Consider the following 27,595-nt stretch of genomic DNA (forward strand, 5'->3'; position numbering starts at 1 on the left):
GCCATTTGCAATTTCATCGTTGCCGACCGCCGTCGTGTGACGGAGCCCGAGCAGCGCCCAGCAAAATACTTATATTTAAAATACCTACTTGAAATAACATTTTACGCCGTTTTATGTGGTTGAAAGCCCTACGGACCAATTTCTACTTCGTTGGTTGTTTTCGTGAACTAGTTCATACGAAGATTTTAGGAGTTTTTAAAGGAGTGTCACTCCACATTTCAGGAATAACGTCATCTGGACTTTGTGTGTTTTGACTATTTATTTTTGTACTGAAATATAATAAAACGTTATAATAAGAATTTGAAAAACAAACATTTATTAGACGTTAAGTCAATAGAAAAACAATCCTCAGAACAAGGCATTTCGATATTGGTTGTATTTGACCTTGAACGCCATTTTCTTATGGTTATTTCTAAGGATTGCGTGTTTTACCCAAGGTTTCCCTGTGAATTTATAGACTATATATATTATGTATAATACGGCAAGCCTGTAGGATTTTTTGGGAAGACAAAGCTGGAAAGCTTACACATCATGAGTATACGCCGTATGTTCAAATTCGTCTGACACGCCCTACCGTCGACAAAATGGTGAGTCATCCGTAAGCTTTCTTATTTTATAATACACAATGTTTATTGTATAGTCTCCTATTTCTACCACATGTTTTTAAATATATAACAGCTATAAATAAAGTATACCTATAGCTAGTTTCTTTTGGCTCTTTGTACCTATTGTAAGGTTATTCGGTCGTCTTGAAAATCATGTAGGTACATATCCCAAAGTCAGCAAGAATACGAGAACACGTGAAGTGAAGTATAATTATTTGATTAGTCATTTCTACGAACACGATATTCGAAATAAATATGTGTTCAAAGGCAAGAGTTTCTTTTTCTGTACCTACCTATTAAACTTTCTAAATCCAGTGGCTTGTAATTATTAATAGTAAGAATGTCACTCATTACGTAATTAAAAATCGCTACATTTTCACAAACTGGCTGAATGTATCGTAGGTTATCATTATTATTTTCATTAATTTCAAAATTAGTCATGCAACGAAGCCATGAGGGTTGTGGCAATACCTATTAGAGGGTCGAATAAATAGTTAGCCTTCTTTTTTGTGTTGTAGTACAAAATCTCAAAAGAGTGTACAGTTAGTACACAAGTAAAGATGGTTCGCGACTGTATGTTTTTGATTATATGCAAATTGTAGTATTTTCGGGATACAGCGCGTAAAATTGTAATATTTTATACTATTAACACAAATTGAGTGGGACCAAGATAATTATAATAGGTATATCAGTGAACTATAAATTGTGATGCTTCAGTTCACCGGCGATACTCACATCGCGGCATTAGTAGCACGGTGGCGCCTCAAATTATTGTAGAATGTAGATCATAGATGTATTCGATATAATTATAGTACAGAGGACATTGCTGCGGATAACACATTTTTTTTTTACAACATGCATCATACATTCACATACAACATTTTGCAAAGAATATGGCATGCGTTTGAACAGTCTTTCCGAGCTACCGTTGTAAATAATTACAGTTTTTTGAAAAAACTAATACCGAAATGCACTTTTTTTATTGTGGTACAATGTGCTCTGAATTAAATTATAGTACCTACTAGTACTTCCATATTTTTGTAGTATGGTTGGTAACAATAATTGTTTAATAATGTAGCATTGGAATTAACATAATTGGGTAGTAAAAATCAGTTCTTATGAAGGGAGAATGTAGACAAAGGTGGGGACCAGTGTTGCCATATTTTCTACGCTAATTATGCAAAATAAGGTGTAAACAATATAGTATTTCTTAAAAATAACTAGTACATGGTACAGTTTTTTTTATATTTTATTCTAATTTGTAGTAGGTATGTATATTAAATTACTAATTTGATTTTCCGTCGGATGCAAATAATTGTATTGTACTATAACTATAGTACGGTTGGCAACCGTGCCGGGTCAGAAATCTTCGCGGCGTCACTAACTTTTCGAACAGGATTCTATGCAATGTTCGTAAAGGCGGAAATGAGGTTTACAGTTTGTTGTGACTGTGCTGTCAGTAATTTTAATTTTAATAATATTTGTATTTAGGTCTACTAATAGCGAACGCACAGTATTACGTGATGCGCAATACAAATTAGAATAAACATGTTTTCCTCTTGAATTTTATTGAAGCAGGTTTTTTGACCGTAATTTGTTTTTATTATTGTATGTAACCTATACCTAATTGCAAATGAGAATCATCACATTTTTTTGTTTATCCTTTTATTTTATTTATTGGTCAAGGAAGATTATAATTTCTATTGAAATATATAATATAAATATGAGGCCTTCCCCATAACCGACTTGTACTATTTTTTTTTAACAAATGGATACATAGGTGTAATCCTCTTTATTGTTGTATTTTCCAAACCAAATAAATTCTCCATGCTTAGAGAATACAATGAACACAGTTGCTCTTAGGAGGAGATTAAAGATTGAAATTTTGTAATATGCGTTGGCACCATGAATGATTTTTAAACAAATACACCTGCCGTCACCGTGTAGCATAGACTATAATGCTCTGTGCCCGACGATTGGTTGACAGGTTCAAATTCTGCGATTAAGTTAAAGCCACGTAATGTATTCTCAGTGCATATTTGGTTCTAGAAATTTTAAATTGAGAGATTGGCTAAGCGTTACTCTTATTAAAAGGTATATTCCAATTTGCATTGGATGGAATTGGCGATTTTTATATCTAAAGTTATTTAGGTTTATTCTGAATTAAGTTTTCAACAATGGTATATTGTATATCTACACGTTTCTGCACAGCAGGGTAAAGACAGAGCGTCAGTCTCTGAAATCGTTGGTGCGGGTTCGAATCCTACTGCTGATTAAATTGCATGTTGTTTTTCAGTGTGCGTTTGATCTAGAGCAAGTACGGATAAAAAGGACAAGGATACTTAAAATCACTCATAAAAATGTATTTATACAACCTCTATTCTGTAGAGATCCATATATGCTCTCCCTTGTAGTGAATGTTTCTAACGCATTTCTAAGTTATATAGTTTGAATTAAGAATGCTATATTCTTGCATATACAGTACACTCAGTAATTCGCCGCTCAATTATCCGACAACTACTATAATCCGCCGTTATTTTTACTAGTTGAAAGCACAAAATCAAGCTCTATAATTCGCTGGTATTCGATTGTCAAAATCAGTAGTCCACCACCTACAAGTATACAACACAGATGAGACAGGTTTATTTTGGAAAATTCTCCTTTGTAAAACGTACGTTCATCGCGAAGAAAGTAATTTACCAGGGAGAAAAGTGCCCAAGGACCGTATCACAATTATGCCGTACTCCAATGCAACCGGGACACACAAACTGAAGCTTATGGTCATGGGAAATCCAGGAATCCTAAGCCATTCAAGATTATCTGCCTCACTGAACAACTGATTGTGTCAAGTGATTTACTGTTTAATGTTTAATAAACTTAGTTTGTAAATATGTATAATTTCGTAAATACTTGATTTTGATAATAAATAAAACCGTAATTTGCTAGTACTTACAAATTTCTCAAAAAAAATATTTTTACGAAATACCTGTTTTAATTTTTACCATATTTTGTATGCATGCACTACAATCCGCTGCTTTCACTAATTGGACACTTGTCTGGTTTTTGGGATGGCGGATTACAGAGAGTACTGTATTCAGTCTCAAATAAAAAAAATGTATAATTTACTACAATACTGCCTATAAAAAAACTAAAACATTAATACATGTATTGGTAATTCTAATTTGCGGATATACCTATAATGTTGACATTTGTGAATGAACTAATGAACGCATATTATTGGTACTATTTATATATGTATTCGCTTATTACTTCACAATATCATGGAAGTATGGAGAAGGTGATACGTATTGCTCAGAAACTATTTTTGGAATTAATTTTGTTGACTAATATGAGATAAATCAGTGCTGCGAATGAATATTATTCGATCACTCGTCTTTATAGCGCCTGTACACGTGCATGGATTTACTGGCGGAAATAGTGCTTATTTTAAACTATCATGACAATAACTGTTTACACATAAATGTGCTGACTCTCTCCAATTCATTCAATTCAATTCTTAAAAGAGTGAGTGAGACGCGATGACATTTTATGGTACTATTTGATAGCTAGTGATAATCGGTCAACCTGAAAATCCGTTTTTTTGCCGGCAGGTTTACCACTATCGTTCTACTGCGCAGTCGCAGATCGAAAAAATCTTACTGTCACGTGAAAATTTAGAAGCTTCCAAACTTGATCGATTCATGCATGCATGCAATCTTGCCAACTGCAGGATAATACATATTTACCCATACATTTTCTTACTGTCAACAGTAAATTCATGCACATGTGAACGGGTTATTATTCCAGAACTTTTCTATATGATATTCTGTAATCATGATACGTTGACTAGAGTTTGGACTATGTGCGAAATATGTATAATTCAGTTCACAAATTATGGATGGTCTTATGCTTCAGTTCACGAATTATGGATTTTCCAGGTTTCAACACCTACCTAGTACTTAGTACTAGGGTAGGGGCCTATTGAGTTAAAAACACCATGCACAGTGATGCAAGCCTAAAGCTGTGTTGACACGGTCCAAGTACGATCCAAGTAGACTTGGATAGGAATAATTAGTATGAAGATGTCTCATCCAAGTGACAGCTTCATACTATTTATTCCTATCCAAGTGACAGCTCCATACTATTTATCCCTATCCAAGTTAACTTGGATGAGTAGGACGCGGTCCAAGTAGCTTGGATAGGAATAATTAGTATGAAGATGTCACATACGAGTGCCATCCAAGTCTACTTGGATCGTACTTGGACCGTGTCACGCGGCTTAAAAGAAGTTTTTATAAAATGAACTGACATTATGTAGATTAGGAATCATGTTAAATCTTTAAAAACTGTATGGAAGTAAGTACATAAAGTCAAAGGCAGGTTATAGTTTTCTTTTTATTTACAAATTAATAATGCTGCTAACGCAGGAATGTGAAATGTTTAACAACACCAATTTTGTTTCATAAACTAAGTTTTGTAATGCAAAGTACGATAGACACTCTTCTCTAGTCTAAACTCTTAGTAACAATGATGACCAGTAAAATAATTTTCTTTGTTCATAAATTTGAAAAATAATGTATGTCTAGTCAAAATGATACACATTCATATTATAGTACTTATTGAGCTTGAATTAATAAACAGTTTTTCCCGCTTAGCACAACATTCTCAACTGATTTTGTTGAGATTGTCCTGCTAACCTACAAAACCAGTACTCATGTACATTAATAATAGTCAAGACATGGTCACTATAGTGCATTGCTTTCTAATCCTTTTCGTGTCATATTATACCAGTGGTTTCCAAACTTTATGTTACTACGCCTCCTTTAAAAAAAATCTTATCTTGGCGCCTCCTCCCCTTTATTTCTTTAAATAATACAGACACCTTTTTAAATAGTCAACAATGTACTAATACAAAAATGAAAAAAATATATATATAAAAATAAACAAGGTTTTACTACTTATATTGTATTCATTTTTAAATTAATTTATTTTTCATGCGATGAATGTGCTACACACATCATCGTTGATTGACAAATGGATTCTATCATCGGCCCCACATCCTGAAGCCGGCCACCGGCCAGGATCTTTGGCGGGCCCACCTACCTATCGTTGAGGTTAAGGGTGGTGTGGTGCTCTAATGTAGTGTTTCCTAAATTATACGCGGGAGTTATCATTTAAGTATATCAATCATCATATAGGTAGCACATCAAATTGCAACGCACAACCACATATTTCAAATATTTAATAGCCCTGAAAACGATTTTTTTTACTATTAATAAAATAATGTGAAAAGTGCATAAGCAAACTAACCAAGAACTCAGTAAATAGATTTTTGGTTGTTTCATCTGTGGCTACATTAATTGTGTTAAATTTTTCGGGCCTCCCAGTTTGGAAATCGCTATATTACACTATTCAAATGAGACAACTTCTTATCAAAAATATATTTCCGACTAGAATTTGAGGCTAGTTTTTTTTACCTTTTCTTCACTAATTAGTAGATTTTAATGTATGATACAATATCTTGTGTATCACTGTGGCTATGTGGCTCATAAAATTTTATATGGTTATCAAGATATCATGTCATATCTCAATATTATGTTATTAAAACCCATTGGCGTCTGACTTTCCGAAACACAAATTGGTCATTCAACAAGTTTATTTTTGTATATAGAACAATAAAATGACTTCCAATAATCAAATATCAATAACTCTAAATATATAACTTGAAATCAATTGATTTTTGGAACATATATAAAAAAGGATGGCCTATTGTAATTTCAGAGTTATAAAAATAATAAAACACATGAAAATGGAGATAGGGAGGTTCATAGTTCAATAAATAACAAATTTTGTTGATTTTTTTTCAAACTTCCCACACTGTTTTCAAGTATATTTTTAAATTATTATTTGGTGGAAAACTTCACTAATCATTGATTTGTAGAGTATAGGAAGCTGTTTTAAAACATTAGATTAATAATTTAAACAGATGTCACAGTCACAAAAAAATTTACAAATATATTCAGTACGAATTCACGCACGACACTTTCTCACGGTGATTCATTTAAAAAATCAATAATATATTTATTTGGTAAGAAACACCTCACTAACCAGAGTTTTATTTGGTGCAGAAATCTTCTTCTTAAACTTATTTAATTCATTATTTTTTCGATAAATGCCTATGGACATCCCAAAAAATTAACGAAAAGGTGCCTTCTCAGGCACGAGAATTTCTCGAGCTTGGTACAAAAGACAAAAAAATGTCGCATGAGAAATTCTCGTGTTTGGATGGCTATCGGTTAAGATTAAATTTCAAACTGGTGCCAAAATGTGTGTCTTTTAAAGTATTGTATATCAATAGTCACAGTGATGTGTATCTATTTATTTAACTACTGAATTACTATGTTTGTAATTTTGATAATTTTTGTCCACATCAATTGTGGATACATAGACTTATTCAATTCTTAGTAATAGTAAGTTACTCTAATGAATACATTTTTCTTTTGTTATAGCCGAGAATTGATCCAGTTCAGCTTTTGAAGTGCTTGAGTGTCCTGTTATCTCCGGACGGTGGTATCAGAAGTATAAATGAAGTCAAACGATTAGTCGGGTTAGTCTCAAATCGTCATATACTATTTATTTGTGCAAACATAATGAGCGATTATGTAAGCTTACACATTATAAATTATCTGTGTGTCAATTAATTAAGTATCCACAAGAAATTCATAACCGCATGATTGCATTATTCTCGTTTTCCTATATTATATGACATGTACCTACTAATACTTCCCAATGATGCATCCTTGCTTAGTTTTTTTTATTTTGGTAATGCACGTTTTCTTAGTGTTGATCCGTCTGTCATGTTCTTCGTAAATAACGCCAATGCTAGCCGTGGGTCACCATTCAAATTAATTTATATTTTATGTAACAAGATATGGTGTTGTCAACTGACCAGTTGGCGGCCGTGAACATGAATTACGTATAATTGCATAGTTTGTTTTGTTTTTCCACCTAGAATTGACAGTTGGACAACAAATGTAGGTACCTAATTAAAATTTATTAAGGAAATCATAGTATCTTCTCTTTGGTTGTATGTGAATAATTATAACCTATGTCAGGGATGGCGAACCCTTTTCTGTGAGTCAAATTTTATGAAAAAATCTTGAACAAGTAGTCACGTTTCGGATAGTTAAAATAAAATACTTATACTTGAGTACATGAGTATCAAAGTGGGACATGAACCATTAACAAAAATTTACAGGTGATTCGCGAACATGGGTGTAAAGTGTCCGTTTTTCATATAACATACCAACTTTAAACTCAAAAATCTATATGAAAATGACTGTTTTCCAGAACATCACTTGCACTACCTACTCAATCAAAACATGAATATTGTGAGATTTGGCATTTGTCCATTTTGATACCAAGATACTCACTTGTTTATGTTTTTCACAATAATTTATTGATAATTATCAAAAAATATATTTCTTTATGATTGATGTCTTACTTTCAGTTTTAAATAATTCATTGATGAAAATACTTGTTAGCCGTTTGCTAATCTTTTCATTGATTTAAACGTATCGTGAATTAAGTTCTATTTACATTTTGCAACACGTACTATTATTTTATTCACAGTGATTGGAAAGGGTATATCGATAAAAATATTATTCAAATTGTCACATAATCTGTTTGAACACTTCTACAATTAGCCGGTTTTCTAAATCTGTAGGTACATTTCAGATAAATTTAGTATTAAAAAACTACCAAATCTTTACATGCCAAATTCAAACTTTGCTCGCTTGTCACACGAAAATGACCCGGTGACACACATGTCATTGGTTCACCACCTCTGAGCGATAACTTAATACAATGTGAGTAAAAGAAGATGTCGAATAAGTCGTCTTAATTTAATTTTAATATTGGCACACAACCATGATTTTGTTGGAACTCACTGGAGTGATCTATCAAGATAATGTTCACATTACAGGAAGAGTTCAGTAGAAATAGTGACTAGTGATTTTTCCTGGGCTTACCCAATAACTTGTATTTACTGTGGCCATTGAACTGGTTTTGTATATTTAAACCTTTCCAATATTAATAAAATGTGATTTTTATGGCAGAACTGAGATTTTATCAATAACAGAATATTCATGATACACCGCACCGGTTGTTAACCCTGGATAACTCATTAACTGATTATTTTTTTTTTTGTAGGTTGATGAATAAGTTTTCCAAGAAACTAGTTTCTAAGTGTATTTATATACAGATACTTAAACGCACCCAGGCTGAGCTTCTGGGGTTGTTCATGGGAGAGGGAGGATGGGCGCTCACCCATTTGTGGTTGACTGAAAGCATCCGCTCTGAGAATTGGGCTCTCATACGAGAAATATTAGAACTTTTATTACTGTGCCCTGTCGACGTTGAGAGATTGAAAACAAATAATTGTCCCAAACTAGTTAAGGAACTGTCCAAGGTCGCCAGTCAGCCAGGTCAGTAAAATAAACTTATCCATTTCATGTGAATCTTAACTGTTCGTACAACCTACAAATAATATTTACTCGATTAACATTTGTAAAATACGCATGATTTGTAAAAAATTTACAATTAAAACTGATTTTACTTTTTAGATGTGCAGCATTTATCATCTAAAGTGGTGGAACAGTGGTTGAAGTTGGTAAAAGGAGAACCCACCGTCCCGGCACGGACAGAAACCAACATGCATTTGAGTGATTCCGAATCAATCGAGTTCGTCGATTGTACCCCGTCGGGTGAAGGCGTCGCACGCATCGAAACGTGTGGGGTGGATTCTGATGAAAATAGAAGTACCGATGAAGAACAAATTAATTCAGATACAGTAGATTGCGTTAAAACTGGTGAAGGGGAAGGGACTTGTAGTGAAACAGAAGAAAATGATAATGGACTGATACCGGTGCTTAAAATATCTGTAAAAGACGGGAAACAAGTTGTTTCGAAGGTGGAGGATAAAAGTGATAAAAAAAATAGTAATAGTGATAATAAACATAGTAATAGTGATAATAAACTTTTAGAATTAGAGGAAAAGAGTAATGTGTCCAGTAAAGAAAATGAGAGAAGTAAGAAAAAGGATAGTGATAAACATAAAAGTAGCAGTAGCAGTAGTACTAGCCGGTCTAGATCTAGTAAAAGCTCATCTTCTTCCAGACATTCTTCCAAAAGCTCCTCCAGCGACAAGCACCGGAGCCAACGTTCCAGCACTGGCAGCAGTAGCGGCAGCTCCAAAAACTCAAGATCAAAAAGCAGAGAAGGTTCTAGCAGTACTTCTAGTAAAGATAGCGATAAGTACAAGAAGTATTCTGACAGTAAAAGTAAGAGCGATAAGGAAAAAGGAAAAGAGAAAGAAAGTATCGATAAAAGCAAGCAGCAAGCTGAAAAAAATATTGAAACCCTTAACAAATTGCAGACTCCGTCTGTGATGAAATTGGGTAAGATTCCTAAAAAGGTTCATTCGAGTACCGCTGAAAAGACTGAAGAAAGAAAAGAAAAGCCATCAATATCGATTGAAGTCCGCAATCCTAACGATCCCAACCGACCGAAAACTGTCAAAATGTTTAATTCTAAATTTAGATCGCATGGTTTGGATGAAGAAGCGAAACCCCCATTGATAAGAGGCTCTGCGAAAAAACCGACAACCCCGCCGGCCGTGATTCCGCCTTCCCTTAAAAGGCCTTCCCCTATTCGCTCGACAGATTCGCCTCCGGAGAAAAGACCTAGGGTCATAGAGCATGTCGAAAAGCCAGGGGCCATCAAGTTGATTCCGCCTAAACCTAAGCGTAAGTATCATGATATGCGAATAGAAATATTATTACTCTTATTAATACGTTGCTTATTTTCAGATTCATTCGCCCGGATCGCATTTGTAGTCTGCAGTTCTTAAATCATTATTTAAATCAATTTGTTCCGAGGAGGTTGGTAAGTTATACAAATATAAACCTGTGATTATCTTATTATCTTATTACTGTGATATTACAATGAAGTATGTATTAATTTCATGGATTATGATTATTCATTTAACATAAGGTGTTATGTGTAATATTGATTCCATAGCAATTAAAGATACCTTCCAAGTATTTGAAGAGTTTTGGTTTTAGAGGCAGTGTTCAAGTTTCACATGTTTAAGAGGACTTCTGCGATCTAACTGGATTCTTCCGGCAGGACCTGGTACCTCCCGACTCCTTGCCAACACATAGCGGTGAAAATCAACAATCTTATAAATGGGGCAAATGGATTATTTTGGATATTGGGAACGAAAATATTCCATTGGCGTTGAACCAATCTACAGAGATTCTAATAGTCGATACATACATAGTACAAAAAAACTTGCCAATTAATACTCTATTAGCGGAGAAATGGATTATTCATATTCTTTTCTGCGTTTTTGAATATTTTTCTGGAAGTTATTTTTTGTTAGTAAATTGGTGTAAGTAGTGGAGAAGGACCAGTTTGTTAATGTCTTTATATCAATCAATCAATCAAGTAAATGCATCGTAACAGTTATTTTTAAAAATTCACATACATTTGGTTTTTTTTTCTCTTTTCACTGGTCCTTTGAATCTACTTCAATTACACCACTTATAAATTATCCAATAAAGACTCGTGCAAATAATCGAGTACATTAGACACTTAATATACTTAAACATCTACAACTTCATGATTGAATACCGAGTAAGAACAATCCAAGTCAGAAGAGGCAGAATGTAAAATAGAAGTATTTCTACGATATTTATTAAATATGTTACCTACACAAATGAGAATCCACATAAAATTATTATTATGTGATTTGATGTTATCACTTCAAGCTTTATAAATGAAACGAAAGCAAGTTTTAAAAAAACAAATTTTCTATGGCCATTATAAAATAGGGAAGTTATAAGTTTCTAAGTTAGGAGATAGATATCTTTGCTCATTGAATCGATAGGTACGATTACGCTCTCGCAATTAGTTTTCTTTCTCCCTTTTTTTTTTGCTATGAAAACATAAATATTGTATGTACACAACTATGTTAGGTTATATTGCGCAGCTATAATTAATAATATTAAATTACATATGGCAATGTGTCATAATTTCTAGGGCCTGGGTGTGTACATCTAGTTACATATAAGTAAAAAAATAATTCAATTGTGTAAACAACAGAATGTTGCAAATTGAATGCAAGGAATATGGACTGTCGATCAGTGACTAACAATATGGGTAAAGCTACTAGAAGCAAATCAAATGAAGTCAAAAGATGGTCTTTATTTTTTGTATGAGAATAATTGATAAATTGGATTTGTAGATAGCTTTTCCTGATTCAATTTATTTAGAAGTGAGCTTGGTTGCAGATATAAAGACCTGAAGTGTTAGCTTCATTGTCCATAAGTGGGATGCAAAGCCAGCAATCTGAATATTTTTTTTTTTTTTGTGATTTTACTGATTCATTTCACAAATTGATAAAATCGGCAATGAAATAAGTTTGATAATTTCATATTGACATTGTTAAAAACCGTACCTACTTCTTTATAGTTAAGTAAATATATTACTCTAAATGTACCACAGTTTTGATAGTTAGACAGAATACATGAGAGTCAGTGGGTGTCTTGTGAAACAAGGCGATAAAACAGGCTTAATCTAAACACTGTTGATGATAGTGAGCATTTATTCCGCCCTCTTACTGTGTCAGGCGGTAACACTAGGAGATTTTATTATCAACTAATTTGACTATTTGTGTGTAACATAAAATTTTCCAATCGTTTAGACTTATTTGCTTTTACACAAAAGTACAAATCTGTAAACAAACGAATACCGGAGTCTTTTGCCTCGTGGTCTAGCACCGGGCCGGGTCTAAGACGATTTGGCGCCGGACAACTGGACGCCACACAATTCGAAAATAAATAGATGTTAGGTACTTTAAAAAAAATATTTAAATTATTATATTATGATTTAATAGTTGATGAGAATTTAAATATGCACACGTAAATAATGATTTAATCATGCATATGTTTAAGTTCTAACGAAAAAAGAGTTTATTATTTTTATATAAAGCCTTAGGCATGATAATTCTCAATCCGCAATAAAAAAAACATGTTAAGAGTAAAAGTAGATAGAAACTGATTAAAATTCCTCGTCTACTTTCTGTTTACGTGTCTACGACAGTGCAGCGTCCAATTGTCCTGGCGTCCAGTTGTCCCATTCCCCACTGGGCCATAGATTACCATCCTAATAACAGAAAATATTTTGCCGCTAATTATATAGAGATTAATGGCACCTGTTTTTCACATTCCTATCTGAATAATAAGGACTATAAGATGACATTTTTAACATTAGTAACATATTATACAGTTTTTTCCCTTATGAAGAACGTTGTGTGGGGACCCGATTTTTAGAGCATTGGATCACACTAAAAGAAATATAGATTGTTTTGTCTAGCAAGTCTTTGCCCATGTGCCAGAATTGAGACATTGAAATGCACAAAATGAATTGCATAAATTACTTTTATTATTACTTACTTTTATTTTATAATTACATAAATCTCACAATACTTCCATTCTTTTTATTTGTTGCGCCTGAGCAGAGCATAATTTTCCTACATCTATGGGACATCACTGCAAGTACCCAATGTGTTAGTCGAATGGGTAACAACCATTCCTCGTAAACAGTATATTATTGTAACCTTCGCAGGCCCACACATTTACGAGCGAAAACTAATTAATGTTAGCTCTCTTTTTTTATTGTAAGTCAAGATTTTTCTACAGAATATTAACATTTTGAGAAGCCATTGTTTGCGCAATGTTCAAATATCTCAGTTACCTAGCTAATGGATTACTTTGTTTTTAGTGAAATGAAATATTAAAACTATAATATACCTACTCTAGTTAGTAATAGATTGACAATTCAGATAAACTATAGGTATATTAATAAAAATATACCCTCAAATATTCTCCAGTGGCAGGTGAAAATAGTTTTACGTATACATTAAAAATCGAGTTCTCATAAATTAAATATGCTATCAAATTGAAAATAAGGCTACACATTCATTATATATTTAGCGGGTTCCCCTAAAATTTATCACATAAATAGGTATAAAAGCCACCTTCAAATAGCCAGATTGCCCAAAATTTACTCTTATAACATTAATTTAAAAGCAATATATTTTGATATTTTCGAATGGTTGAGGACAAAACAATATAGATACCCACCCCTATATTTTACTACTATTTATTGAATGATGATTAATGAAAACTCCCCACTGAATACGGATTCAAAGAACTCCCTAAAAGGCCTAATAATAATATACACTGGAATGATTTTCCCCATATGTAATTTTAAATTATTAAAAAGTGGCTTGGCGATTTCTTATATATTTTTTTAATGTTCTGATTGATATACGCGTCATTAATTTCGCAACACCTTGATCGCAATAAAAAAAAACAGCTGAATATCTTATTCAGTAATAACACCTATTCTCACGGTCCATTAGAAAAGGGTCGCTGGAAGATCTAAATACACCGTATGACAGTTTTTCAGTATAGATTTAGTTCAGTGAGGAGGTTTACGTAAATCGTGTTATTTCTATTTAGATACATTTTTCAAATGAATCCATGCGTGTTATTCTTGAAGCGTACGTTTATTAATTAACTGCTCCGAGTACCGGAGATGTGACGATGATTGCCACTAAGCATAACACATTTTCGGAAATGCGTTCGTTCTCAGGGCTCGAAATGAACCGGAGCACAGCTCTGGTTCATGAAATCGCGGAGATGATTGATTTCACTGTCTGAGCTAGGTAGGCCATATAACAAAAAACCAACATTTTTGCAATCAGATAAAAAATATCGACCGCTCCGGTTCGTAAAATTTCCCATTTCGTGCGCGGGTTATAATTGGGAAAATCGCACGTCGATTGACCACAAAATGGATATTGGAATGGCGGAAAGTCAATCGAAAATGAGTAAGAATACCAACTTATCCTTGGTTGTGAGAAAGTGTGATAACTAACTGATCACGCAATTCAAACGAATTCGAAAGAAAAAATGTTCTACAATAAAATTAGATTACAATATAGTATAGCGATTCATATGCCTAAATGACGCACGCTGGAATACGGTGTCTTATAATATATTAATACATCTTGGGGTCGCTCGTAATGCCGCTAATCTAAAGAAAAGCTTAGTGAGGTTTTATATTAAATGTAATTGGGAAAAGTCACTGGTTACAAGAGGAGCGTTTTAATATTCTTAAATGCCAGGACCAGCATCTATTCGTCTACATGTTACTGTTAAGGTGACGCATCAGTGAAACGCCAAATAATTTCCAACTGTAGGCGCGACGAAATTTTGGACTCGCTGCCATTCACTGAGAGAATCTCGAGCCAGAAGCACGTCACTTTGCTGCGTGATGGCGACGGGTCAATTAATTCTAAAATCGTGTAAAGATGACTAAAAACGTTACCTATTTACTTTAAAAAGAAAACATGTCAATGAATATATTATTATTGTTACTAATAGAACAATAAACAGAACATAAAATGAACGTATGTTGGATTTATATGAAAAATAATATTTCGTTTGACAGGTGTCATTTGCACCCGCGACCCGCAGTCCGCGCATCGCCTAGCAACGATCTTTTTAGACCGTGCCTCAACTAATGCATGGCCTTAATATTTTGAACGCAAGTTGAGACTTTACCATACGTTTAGGATAGCTGTTATCATTAACCATTAAAAAGTGGGCTGGAATCAATTTTTTTTTGAAATTTCTGTAGAAGAGAATTAGAATATTTTTTCAAAAATCTTCAAAATGCCAAAAAGCAGTCGATATGTTGCCGTAGGACAGGGTTGACGAACCTATGACACGCACGCGAATGTTTCATTTTGAAGAGAAAAGAAATAACTATTTTATATAATATTTAAAAAATAATGACGACAGCCATACGTATTTTCTCCGGTTTGTTATACTATGTCGGCAGTCATTCAAATATAATAACTGTTTGTTATTTCGCCTCAAACATAATCTCTAAAAATGGAAAACCGTTCAGTGATTGAGAATATAATATGAAAGAGTAGTGGTTTAAATGATTCTGATCCCTTTGACTAATTGAAAACAAGGACAAATCAAAGAATAAAAGATAAGCCTTCGGCTAGAAATAGGGTCAAGGTTCGAATATCAAGAACTCAAATGTAATCTTTAAACTTTTTTGATAGAATTCTTTTAAAATTAACTATTTTTTTTGAAAACTTCAAAAAAACTTTTTTCGCCATGCGAAAACTGCTTGGCACGTCACAGTCGAATAATATTTGGGAAATTTTGGCACGCGTACGTAAAAAGGTTCGCCAACCCTGCCGTAGGATATAATTTATCCTATGACAACGTAAGGTTATATCTATATTTTATGGCATCTGCAGAGAAAATGCTGCCGCTACGTAGTTTTAAATTGAACATGGAAATTAATTTCTCACAATATTTTATACCTTGAGAAAACTATGACTAACATCCACCGGCTATTGGAATTGGTATGCTTTTATGAGCACCGTAGACAAAAATCTTTCTATTTATACAAATATTCGAAGGTTGCAAAAGTATGCATCCCTTAAGCTAATGCCGTGCATGGCCTATGACGCCCCATGGGACGTTACTGACCATATTATAGTGTGCAAGGGGAGGAGCAGGAAAGGAACTTGATCGAGTAATAAAACTATTTAAACCCAGCTACTATAGATATATATATATATAATAGGCGCGTCTGCAAGTAAATTAAATATACGTACACTCGCACTTTGATAGTGCCTCAAACGTCATCTCCATCACGTTATTTCACTATCTTCCTCGTGTACCATTTCAAATGTCCATACGTTCATTACCTGCTGATTCGTGTACATTTAACTATCTAGTTTAACAAAGAGTTTAGTTTTTCTACTTAATTATTCTCTATCTGAAGAACCAGCGAAATAAAAAAGTTAATACAACGGCGTGTACCACCCGAAAGGAAACTTGCCGATTTAGTTCTTTTTTTTCCATCGGTTTTATCTGTTCATAAATATCTTTTTAAAGCTGTTAATACGTAAACGGTATGTTGTCATGTGAAAATGAATCACGAACATTTGCAATGAAAGTCACTTTTGGATATACCCAGGGGTGGAACTAAGTGTTCAAGCGCCCGAGATGCCATAAATAGGTATCTTTTATACCGCATTCTTGTATCAAGACTACCTGTGTAGTATATCGTTGATTGATTTCATGTATCAACTGGGTAATAATGTTTTCACTGGCATTTTCAATTAATATATTTTTTATAATATGTAGTCTTATACCGGCCGCGTATACATATTACCGGTTTGATACCACTGCTATATAACTAACTGCTCGTGCGTAGATACATATTTTCCACATATTATTCTAATGTAGGTACTTCGTAAAAATTAGTACAAACAAATGATGATTATAACGGCGACTCACTTCTATTACGTACACATAACTAGAGTTGGTTATTTCCCGAGAAAATCTCAATCTCGAGATTCGGGATTTCCGGAAAAGAATTCCCGAGAAATCGGGAAATTTAAAAAAAAAATCCTGAAATCAGTCTAAAAACAGGCAATTTCCAAAAAAATATGTTTTTTTTTATTTATGTAAGAGGACAAACAAAACAGAAGTAGGAAAACAAAAATAATTCAAAACATTACTTTTTAAAATAGAATTTCAAAAAACACAGGTTGTCAATCGCTGCGTCTGATAATCGCGTATGCTTTTGAGACACGAAATTCCCCTATGTTGCAAAAATTGCACTCATTTTGAGTTGACGTTGGCTTAATTGTGTTAAATGCCCCCATCGGTCCTTGAAAGTTTTGTGTTTTCTGTCCACTTTTTTCATATAGAAAATCGTTTTTATAATTAATATTTAATAATAAAGAAATCCCGAGAAAAAATTCTCGAGATCCGGGATTTCCCGAAATGTTAAAATTTCAATTCTCGAGATTCGGGATGGAAAATCTCGAAAAATTCTCGAGAATTCCCGTCGGGAAAATTTCGAAACCCAACTGTACGACATAATCAGCTATACGAAGTATCATAATTTATAATTGGTAACCTTATTATGTAGGTACGTGTTGCAACTCTGTTCCAAATTGGTACATATTATGTAGCTGCTCTGTCTGATCATCATATTAATATGATTTATATATTTAATTACTTTTCATTATAAATAATTACAATTTGAAAACAAATTAACATTTTTTCATAAGATTTCATTCGTGCGATTTAAATACTCACCAGATTGATAATACGCATATTATACAGATCGTACAGATATTATTTTTCACGTAGAAATAGGAATTGAGAGAAATGTTTGTCTTATATCTATAAAATAATATGTCGGTAGTTAGGGCTCATAATGTTTTGTGTGAAATGATTTCACACGACATTGCTTTGTGTCGGTAACCAGCGAAATCATACACAAACAAACCGGTGCCTACTGATAAATTGCGGAGATATCACTAATAAAAATCCTGTGTTTTCCTCGTACCGCAATCTATGGGTACCTACTACCTTGCGGTATCTGCATAAACATGCGGACTGGATGGATGTAGCTGTTATAACTACAAAACATAAATATTAATTATTAATAGTGTCGGTAAAAATTAAGGGGTACCAATATACAGCTTGAACTATAACGATTCGGAATATATATATATGGTTTCGTTTAATTCATTTCATATTCATAAATCTGTGTCAGAAAAGAAAAGGGAGATGATTCTAAAATCCGTACAGGAGAGAAGATTGCGTTTTTGGCAACTTTTTATGGAGATGTTTCTGTGTGAAATTTATAAATTTAAATAAGGTTTAACTTGTTTCTCCTTAATTTGGCATATTCAGCTATGACTACTATTAAGACGTGTCTCTTATTTCCTTCCACATGCAGAATTAAGGGGCTACCCATATCATCACGTCTTAACGGGGGGAGTGAAACAATGTGACTTAATTCGCTTAAAAATATTGTATTTTATGACGAAATGGAGAAAAGGGGTTACATTATATCCTGAAATGTCAAACGTTGTTTATGGACGGCTTTCAATGCCTACGATGCACGTCACTGCAAATCGACGTAAAACGTACTGCAATAACACAGGCATTGATTCCAATTGGTTTATATGTAAATCAACGTGTATCTACTAGGCAGGATACAGATACAATGTGTACCTGCGAATCACAATCATACCCGCGAGTATTTCGAGACAGAAACAGACTGAAAATATTACTTATCATTATTAATTTTATTCAATATCACACGATCTGTGTAAATATGTATATGCATGCAGTGAAAATTGACTGAACGATACAAATAAATGAGTCAGTGGTGTGCATAGCGAGGTCAGGGGTGAAAATTTACTTTTTGTCATATTCCTGAGCGTTCTTTTTACTGAAATGACGACTGTTGGTTGAAAATAAACACGTTCAGTTTTTAGACGTTCAACAATATTTTAAAGTACTTATAAAATTTATTTATGCCATTGGTGGCTTCATTCAGCTCTTTTTACTTCGTTGGCATTTTTGCATATTTATCGCTATTTCACGTTCGCATATCTAAGTAATGATATTGTTCGGTTAGGGTTAGTACGATAATATGGGGTAACTGAAACATATTAACACCATAGAATATGTATAATTTGCAGATGAATCCTATGGTACCTGTTTTTTTTTCATATCTTGCCGGCCAAAATTTGTGCGCACGCTACTGTAAATGGTACGCTTGGAAAATATTTCATGCGTGGAGCGAAACACCGCGAAAATCAATAAACTCTAGGCGAATTTTGGGAATATTTGGGCGGGTTACTGCCTATCAGTTGTGTGTAAAGGATCTTCGTTTACACTACACCACTGATAATGGTTTTAGTTTCGTTTTAAAAATATAAGGAATGTTATTATGATATCAACAATACTTCCACAAAATCTGCGAGCTTATGACTTACGTATTATCAAAAGAAAGAGAAATGTATTATTTTAGATCTAAAAGTTAAACACTAATTTTGTACGTCGGTACTATTATTTTTTGTGAATGTAGGAATGGGTAATTACAATATTTTATTACGATAACTTCATGAATAAAAAATAGAATGCCAACATGGTAAATTAATAATACATAGTTGGTAGATACAAATATTGAAGGCACGCTCGATTTTTTAAACAATATTAGCTCCTCGGTGTAGCATATGGGTACAATATATTATACAAGTTCTTGCCTTGACGAATTTTGATGTGACTAGTTTTTATGTATTCGTTACCTTTTATTAGTGTGAGGTGATGGATGCTTCGTAAAGATTTTAGATTTAGGTAGCTAGTACTATTTGGATAAAAAAAACTATTCGTAACAATAACACGACGTCCAGGTGCTATAATATAGTTTCAGATTCGTATAGGCATTAATTACCTGAACGTAATATTTTTATTTCGACCAATGCATCGGGAGAAGCTCACCAACCGCATGTGCGCTGGATCAAATTCCCCAATAATATCAATGAGAGATCGATGTGATAATATTAGTAGGTATCTACGTAATAAAATAATATTACGAAAATGTTGACCCAGTTGGAAGTTTGTTTCTAGATGTGTTATGTTAGTTTCGTTTTCCGCCAAAATACCAATTGGTAATGCCGATTGGCTGAATACATTAGTAGCATAGACCACTTAAAAATACAGTAGTTAGGTAGGTATCCTAATCTGAGGGAAACCCGGAAACGATTGCAATGAAGTAATGTCGCCTTCCGACTGTCGATGGTTTTATATATGGTGACCAGTAACGGAATCTCATTCAAAATATTAGTAAACGCCGTTTTAAAATTCCAAAGAATCAAATATTTTAGAAGAAAAAATGAAACAACAGTAAAATATAATTATTTTCATTTTATCAATGTGTTATATATTTTTTTGGCCTGTGTGTCACATCTTGGCTACATGCCTGAACAAATTGGCATGCTCGTACAAGCGTAAGGAAATACCCACCAATGTCGTCACGCGTACGTAATACAATATAAGAAAATATGGCTTTTGCCGCTTTTCTATTGTCAAAGTTATAAAAAAGAAACTTAGGCCCTGGACGCATTAAAATAATGGTTCAATTTTTGAAATACGTACAGTTTCTCGGGCAAATAGAAATTTTATATTTGACCCTTTTCTCGTTTTGAGAAGGACTTATTATTATAAGTACATCATCACATCATTATTTATTAGGCTTATTACATAACATAAACAGTAATTGAATCCGCCACCATTTAAGAATGACGACTGGTTATATAGCGTAATATTTTGAGTACCACTGGTTTGTGCCAGACTCGGCGGCCCAAGAAAGTGTTTCGATAATCTACAGCAGCTATTTTTCTTCTATCGCTTTCCGCACCGCATGTTGTAAAAGAGATGAAATTTAACAAGTTAAAATTTATTTCAAATTGAAAATATTGTTATGGAATATGAGATCACGGAATTTCTGTTACTGTATTGTAATAAAATAATCTCGCCGACGTGACAATAATATCCACAATGAAAGCAAACTCAAGTTAATATTATTTAATATGTAGGTAGGTACATATTATGAATTTTTAATTTAGCAATAAAAGAATTTATTACGAAGGTGTTCTACAAAAAATCATATATTTCGATGTCCCGCCATTTTAATATCAATCATTGGTCCATTATTCATATTATATACCTACACTTACATGAAACTAGCGAAAATTTCAATTACCTTCATAGGATCAGGAACGTTGTCAAAATTTTTCCACTTCAGTTAATACTTTGGACGCGGAAGACGCACACGGTGCGTAATGACCAGGCGGCCGATCGATGTAATTAACGTGCATTTTAAAGGGGGCAATTAAAATCTCATTATCTATTCAGCAGCGAAAGCGTTAATCACACTGGCCACATACTGTGGATGGATCTTAACAGGATTTTAAAAAGGGAATTGGTAGTTAGCCATTCCCTCATCCCCCATTAATTAAGGGTGTGCCCAGCGTTAGACTTTAGACTATCCTGGTCGTTTGTACAAATACATGTTTCAATAAGCGAAGACATTATTAAAATAGATTTCCAAATAACATTAATTACTTACCAGTTTAACCGTAACAGATTTGTAGAAATATAATTTTGAGTACCTAACTGATTATTCTTTACTACTACTTCGCCCTATCGTCTTCCAGCATCGGAGCACAGGGTAGGCGCAAGTTCGCATCACTTCCCTCAGTGTATCGCTATAGCGCGCCTTCCGCCACGTGAGACATACACCGCGTATTTATCGCTTTTGTAGCACCGCTGCAGGTTGACCACGAAGTCGGTGGGAAATCATTATTTAACAATTACAATTAAAATGGAAGTGCTTACTAAGTTTATTAAAGTTAACGCTAATTTAATTAATATACTTATATGCATTATTTATTATGGAAATGGGTGTCTTGAATCTAATTAAATGTATTAATTCAATATGGCTCGTAGATATCAGTACCTACAGTCGAACTTGGTCATTACGAGGAAGATGGGACCGACTGAATTTGCTCGTTATAATCATAACTCGTTATATCATTATATAACATTTTTCGCGTCACGTTATATTTAAGCATGGAACATAAAAAAATCTGAAAACCACCCTAAAAATCCCCGAAACAAGCATGGTATTCATAAACTACAAAAGAAGTTGTTTATTGTATTGAACGCTGGTAGGTACATACTGATTTCACAAAGCTTGGATTTTTTACATGCAATTTCAACCATATGCGTTGATACTTTTTCAATTTTGTTGGCGAAAACACCAATTAGGTACTTAGACTCTTATCTAGTGTCATAAACGTAATCCGATCTCGGCGGCATGCTGCCCGGTCGGTTTTTTTGCTTAGGGTTGAAAATGTTTTTAAACGATCGACATATTAACAGTTTTAAGAAAAATTTTGACGATATTTTTCTCGGTACTTATACCCGATAAGAAGCTCGTTATAAAAGAGAAAATCATAAATTAAAATGTCAACGAATGTTTCCTCATTACATCCGAGATCTCGCTATTTCCGTGATCGTTTTAACCAAGTTCGACTGTATTATCAAACACGAATCGGTAACACTATGATTGAAAATTAATACTATCGGAAATTACGGTAAACGGTAAATTGACTTAGTTGTGTGTATTAAACACGATGATGCCAAAAGTCGAAATCCGGGTCGCCCAACAGTCTTCGTTAATATATGTATCTACATATGCATACTGTTTATTTAAACATATTAGTCTTAGAATCGTGATCCATATAGAGAAAATCGTATCGGCTAGCCGCTAGTTCATAGTAAAGTAAATTGATATATTGTGTAGTACTGTAGTATATGGACCTCCGCAGAGTGGGAGTTATATAAGCAGACTGTTTACGAAGATTATAATTTGGTTGTTAGGCCCTTGCACTAATGACTAAACAAATAAACATTGAAATACGACATGCAACTTTTGACAAACCGTTGGATCGGAACCCACGATCCACGGCTTCTGAGACGGCCGCTGTACCATCTCGACTACTGTGGGTACACACTTCATGTCATGGCTAAATCATTATCACATATTAAATATATGAAAAGCTCCGAAATTACAGATACTATGCGAAGCAAAACTATGTAGCACTCGCATAAAATGTAAATTAAACCCGGTGGAGTTGTAGTGGGTGATGAATTACCTCCATAGTAAATATTAGTAATTTCTACTCTTTCGGAAAATTACTGTTATGAAATCGTAAATCTCTTTTTTTTGGCCATTCGTTGTACCAAGTATCTTCAAGCAATACCTACTAAAATGATAATATATGTAAATGCTTACCTATAGCATTTGGATAAAAGGCGCAAAGCTTTCCATGAATTAAAAAATAGCTTGTACTTTATCAAAGCTAGCCCATCCAGCTACTACAGACACCGTGATTAATGAGACGCAGCTTCCTCTTTAACACGTTGAATGTCGGTATACAACATTCATCAAATTTATTGTTGTTGATTTTCTATGTTGAATGCAACAAGCATGGTTGTCAAAATTTCAATAATATATTATCATTTTATTTTTTACCAATTGGTTATTCCGCATACAGTTTACGGCTACTCGCGAAATAAATTGTAAAAGAATGGCTAACTGTATTTTGAAAAAAAACATGTTTGAATGTTAACGAGAGGAAAGACGAAATTGAATGAGTAGTTAATGAATCTTCTCGAAGATGCCGACATTCCAATCATTTAATTTATAGTCGATAAGACTAGGGCTATCATATACCGAAAATATGTAAGCGTAATGCCGGGTCCACAATGGCAACATGTCGCGCGACAACCTCGTTAAATTTTACGATAATTATCATACTTATCGTAAAATTTAACGAGTTGTCGCGCGACATGTTGCCAGTGTGGATCCGGCATAAGAAGGAGATCCGCATTAATAGTAAACGCTCATCTGCCCTATACCTAATGCCTATTCCGGATCAAGATACATATTTGCGTGAACATATGTATGTTATATTATAAATACTGTTCGAAAGTCGTATAAAAACTGTTAACGAACATTTTCTATTAGGGCATGTAAAAATAAAATTCTGATACACATCCATTTTTTTGTTGTGGATGGAAAACGTTCATGTACAGATATCCTTGGTCTGTTTAGGCATGCGCAGAACATCGTCAAGCTACATAATTTTGTAGGTATGCCGCGTATCTTCGGCGCTGTTAATTTTTTACCATTATTTGCCAAAGGCTGAAGTTTCATATTTTAGAATATGCCTCACTAATCATTTGAAACGGATACCCTATAAACTCGCATAATAGATGATATTTTTCTGGCTTACCACCTGGCAGTGATTCCCAACCAGGTCCGCGGGTCTGTCTTTGGGTCTCGTAAAAAGATTTAAAAAAGTCAGTTTGATTTGATAAATATATTTTAAAAATAATACCTAATTAGGAAACGGGAATAGTGAATATATTCTAGTCTAGTTGTATTTTATTCCTAAGTATGAGTTAGCCCTAGCCCGTGACGTCCCAAGATAAAGCGCTTTAACTATTTCTTCGTCTTAAGTTTTATATAAATTCAATAGGTACCTACAGTATTTTACTATTTCTTCTCGACTATCTTAGCCCGATAACCCACCGACGCGACACGCCGCGCGCGATCGGAATCGGTGTGTATTCAAATGGTGCAAAACCCACTGACGCGGCATTTGAATACATACAAATTCCAACGCGCGCGGCGTGTCGCGCCAGTGGGTTATTACACTAAAATGGACAATCGCTGATCTTTATTTCTGTCACTACGAAACTTGTAAATTGTATTACTTCCTTAATTTGCCGCTCCATAACTGCATTATCTGCATAGCTCAACTGGATTTTATTGAACTTATTTACTTCTTTGTTAGGTGGATGTGGATTAATTTGGGGGCAGGTGCGGATCCACAAGATGGGAACATGAGCGAATACGTCATTCATCCTGCTCAGCTTTTCACTTTTCTATTTATTCCAGGTGTCTGCTTTTCGGATATATCATACTTACAGATGTTTCGTGCTAAAGTTGTTATTCGCTGCTCGAGTTCACTAGCTACAGCCTTTTTAAATATATAATAAGCATTGTATTTATTTTTCAGAAGAAAATTTACCAATGGCGATGGAACTTCATTGCCGACAATGCACCTCTGTAGACGTATTAGTTATTTACTTCCTTTCAGTTTCCGCGGCGAAGCACCAGCAGATTTTAGAATATATAATAGGGTGTCCAGGGTCACAATCTTACAAAACTTTTTTTTTGTTACAGCTGCATTTCTTCTGGAGAGTGACTTGTTTATGGATGCTCTTACTGCGTCGGCTACAAACAAAAAAGAACCCCGAAAAAGAAAACGGAGATTCAGTGGTTCTAAAGAAACACCACACAATGAAAGTTCACCGCCAGTTACACCGACCGCTGAGACCGCACCCATTACAGAGCAGCCCGCTGCTGAAAAGAAGCCCACTCCTCTTAGATTTTATCAAGATACTTTGGACACCGAAGAAGACGATAGAGCAGTAAAATCTCTTGTCGTTGAAGCTGATACTTCTAGTGATACAGTGAATATTGAGCCAGTGACAACTGAGATAGTGAAAATTGAGGTAGTGAAAACTGAGATTGCGAAACTTGAGACAGTGAAAACTGAAAGTAAGACTGAAATAAAGACAGATTCTGTGGAAATGCAAAGCCCTCTATTATCCCCAACAATTTATAAAAATACTGAAGATTACAAAAAACCCATACTTGAAACCAAGAAAGAAGAAATTAAAGCTGAGACCACACCAGAACCTAAAATATTAAAAGGCGTTCTTTGCGTTCATAAAAAGAGTGGTCCAAAGAAATCGCTGCGATGGCGAGACAGCGATTTGGAAGAAATTCAATACTTTGAATTGGATGAAACAGAGCGCGTTAATGTTACAAAAACATTTTTGGATATGAAACAGATGGAGAGAGTACATGAAAGAGAGTCATTCCAGAAAGCAAGAAACCTGCCAAACGACGATGTTATGGAAGAGAAAATGTCATGGAGAGGCTTGCTACCCATGGATGTAATACCTATAGATCATGGTAAACATAGTAAAGAAAAAGATATTCAAATGGCGCGAGAGAAAATGGTTTTGCAATGCCTATATTTTAACAAACTATCGATACCGGACTCTGCATCTGAACCGGATATAGAGAGTCATCCGACTACGGATCCTGTTATTATTCCACTAGAAGACGTTACTGGTAATCCAGACAGCGTAAATGATTTCCAAAACACACCTTGGCCAGAGCCTAAATCGGGATCTGTGCAGATGAACAGCGGAATGCCTGTGCCTCCTCTGTTTCAACCTTTACCGCCATTCGGACCTGGTTTTAATAACCCCCCATTTGGTATGCCTGGATTCCAGCCAGGACCGGTGGTCATGCCTAATGATTGGCATATGAACGGTCAAAACATGATGATGCCTGATAACATGAACATGAATATGAACATGAATCACGAAATGTTTATGGGACCTGGACCAGTACCTGGGCCCAATCCTATGTTCCCAGGTGCCATGGGTGGTGATTTCCAAATGATGGATACTATGAATGGACCTATTTATCCACCTGGCTTCCCCGGTCAAATGGGTCACCCTGCACAAGGACCCAATAGACCGATGGGACCGCCAGGTACAGGTGGACCTACTGGACCAATGTACGGACTCCATGCAAATAGAGGGAGCAATATTCGAGGCCCGGGTCCAAGAGCAAACAATCCACACTGGCGAAATAAAGGTCCCAATAATAATAATTGGAATGGTCCACCGCGAGGTGGCAACTCTAATAGAGGTAACTCAAGAGTTTGCTGCTATTTCCAAAGGAGCGGATACTGCCGCCTTGGAGACAAGTGTCAGTATTTACACGTGGGTGCGAATAATGGTCCATTTTAAAATGAACACTGACTTTCTCTTTTACCTACCTAATTTTTCCTGTTCCGCTTCTCTTACCATATCATTCCTGCAGCGCGTGCGTCGTTCTTGTAGCGTCGCTGCAGGGAAAGGGTGGGCCGTCTACGAAATTCGTGAGGTAGTCTTACAAATGCGAGATGTGTCACACTCTGGGAATATTCTAAGCACCTGTCCCAGCCACGTGATATCATCGTCGCCAATGACTGAGTGTTTGCTCACGAACTCGTACGAGTGCAAGAGTATAATAATAGTATATTAGGCTGTGTAGTGCACCCCCGATAGTTGCGCTGAACAACCGGTATAATACGTGAATGAATGGATAGTGAACATAAAGTGGAAAATGAACTTTAATTACAAAATATAGTTGACAATTTTATAAAATTTATGCCATGACATTATGAGATCGTAAAAAAAAACATTCATTTGATGAAACACAATTTCATCGAATTTTAACTTAATTCAAGCTAATGTGAGAGGATTGTGTATTAATGGCATGCAATTTTCAAAAATAATAATGATAAGTACATA

The 27,595-nt window shown here is 34.6% G+C and overlaps 1 protein-coding gene across 1 annotated transcript; it reads left to right on the forward strand.

Moving 5' to 3' along the window:
* On the forward strand, positions 1 to 27,595 carry PNUTS (Phosphatase 1 nuclear targeting subunit). Its single transcript, XM_085955790.1, has 5 exons — positions 1 to 587; positions 7,115 to 7,212; positions 8,817 to 9,091; positions 9,230 to 10,411; positions 25,401 to 27,595. Exons 1-5 carry the CDS (start codon positions 585 to 587, stop codon positions 27,047 to 27,049), a joined length of 3,207 nt encoding a protein of 1,068 aa, XP_085811916.1. The 5' UTR covers positions 1 to 584; the 3' UTR covers positions 27,050 to 27,595.

The sequence above is a fragment of the Rhyacophila brunnea genome, unplaced genomic scaffold (assembly GCF_057557595.1).
Source record: "Rhyacophila brunnea isolate RB1 unplaced genomic scaffold, BYU_Rbru_1.0 scaffold_5, whole genome shotgun sequence".
Lineage (NCBI taxonomy): Eukaryota > Metazoa > Arthropoda > Insecta > Trichoptera > Rhyacophilidae > Rhyacophila > Rhyacophila brunnea.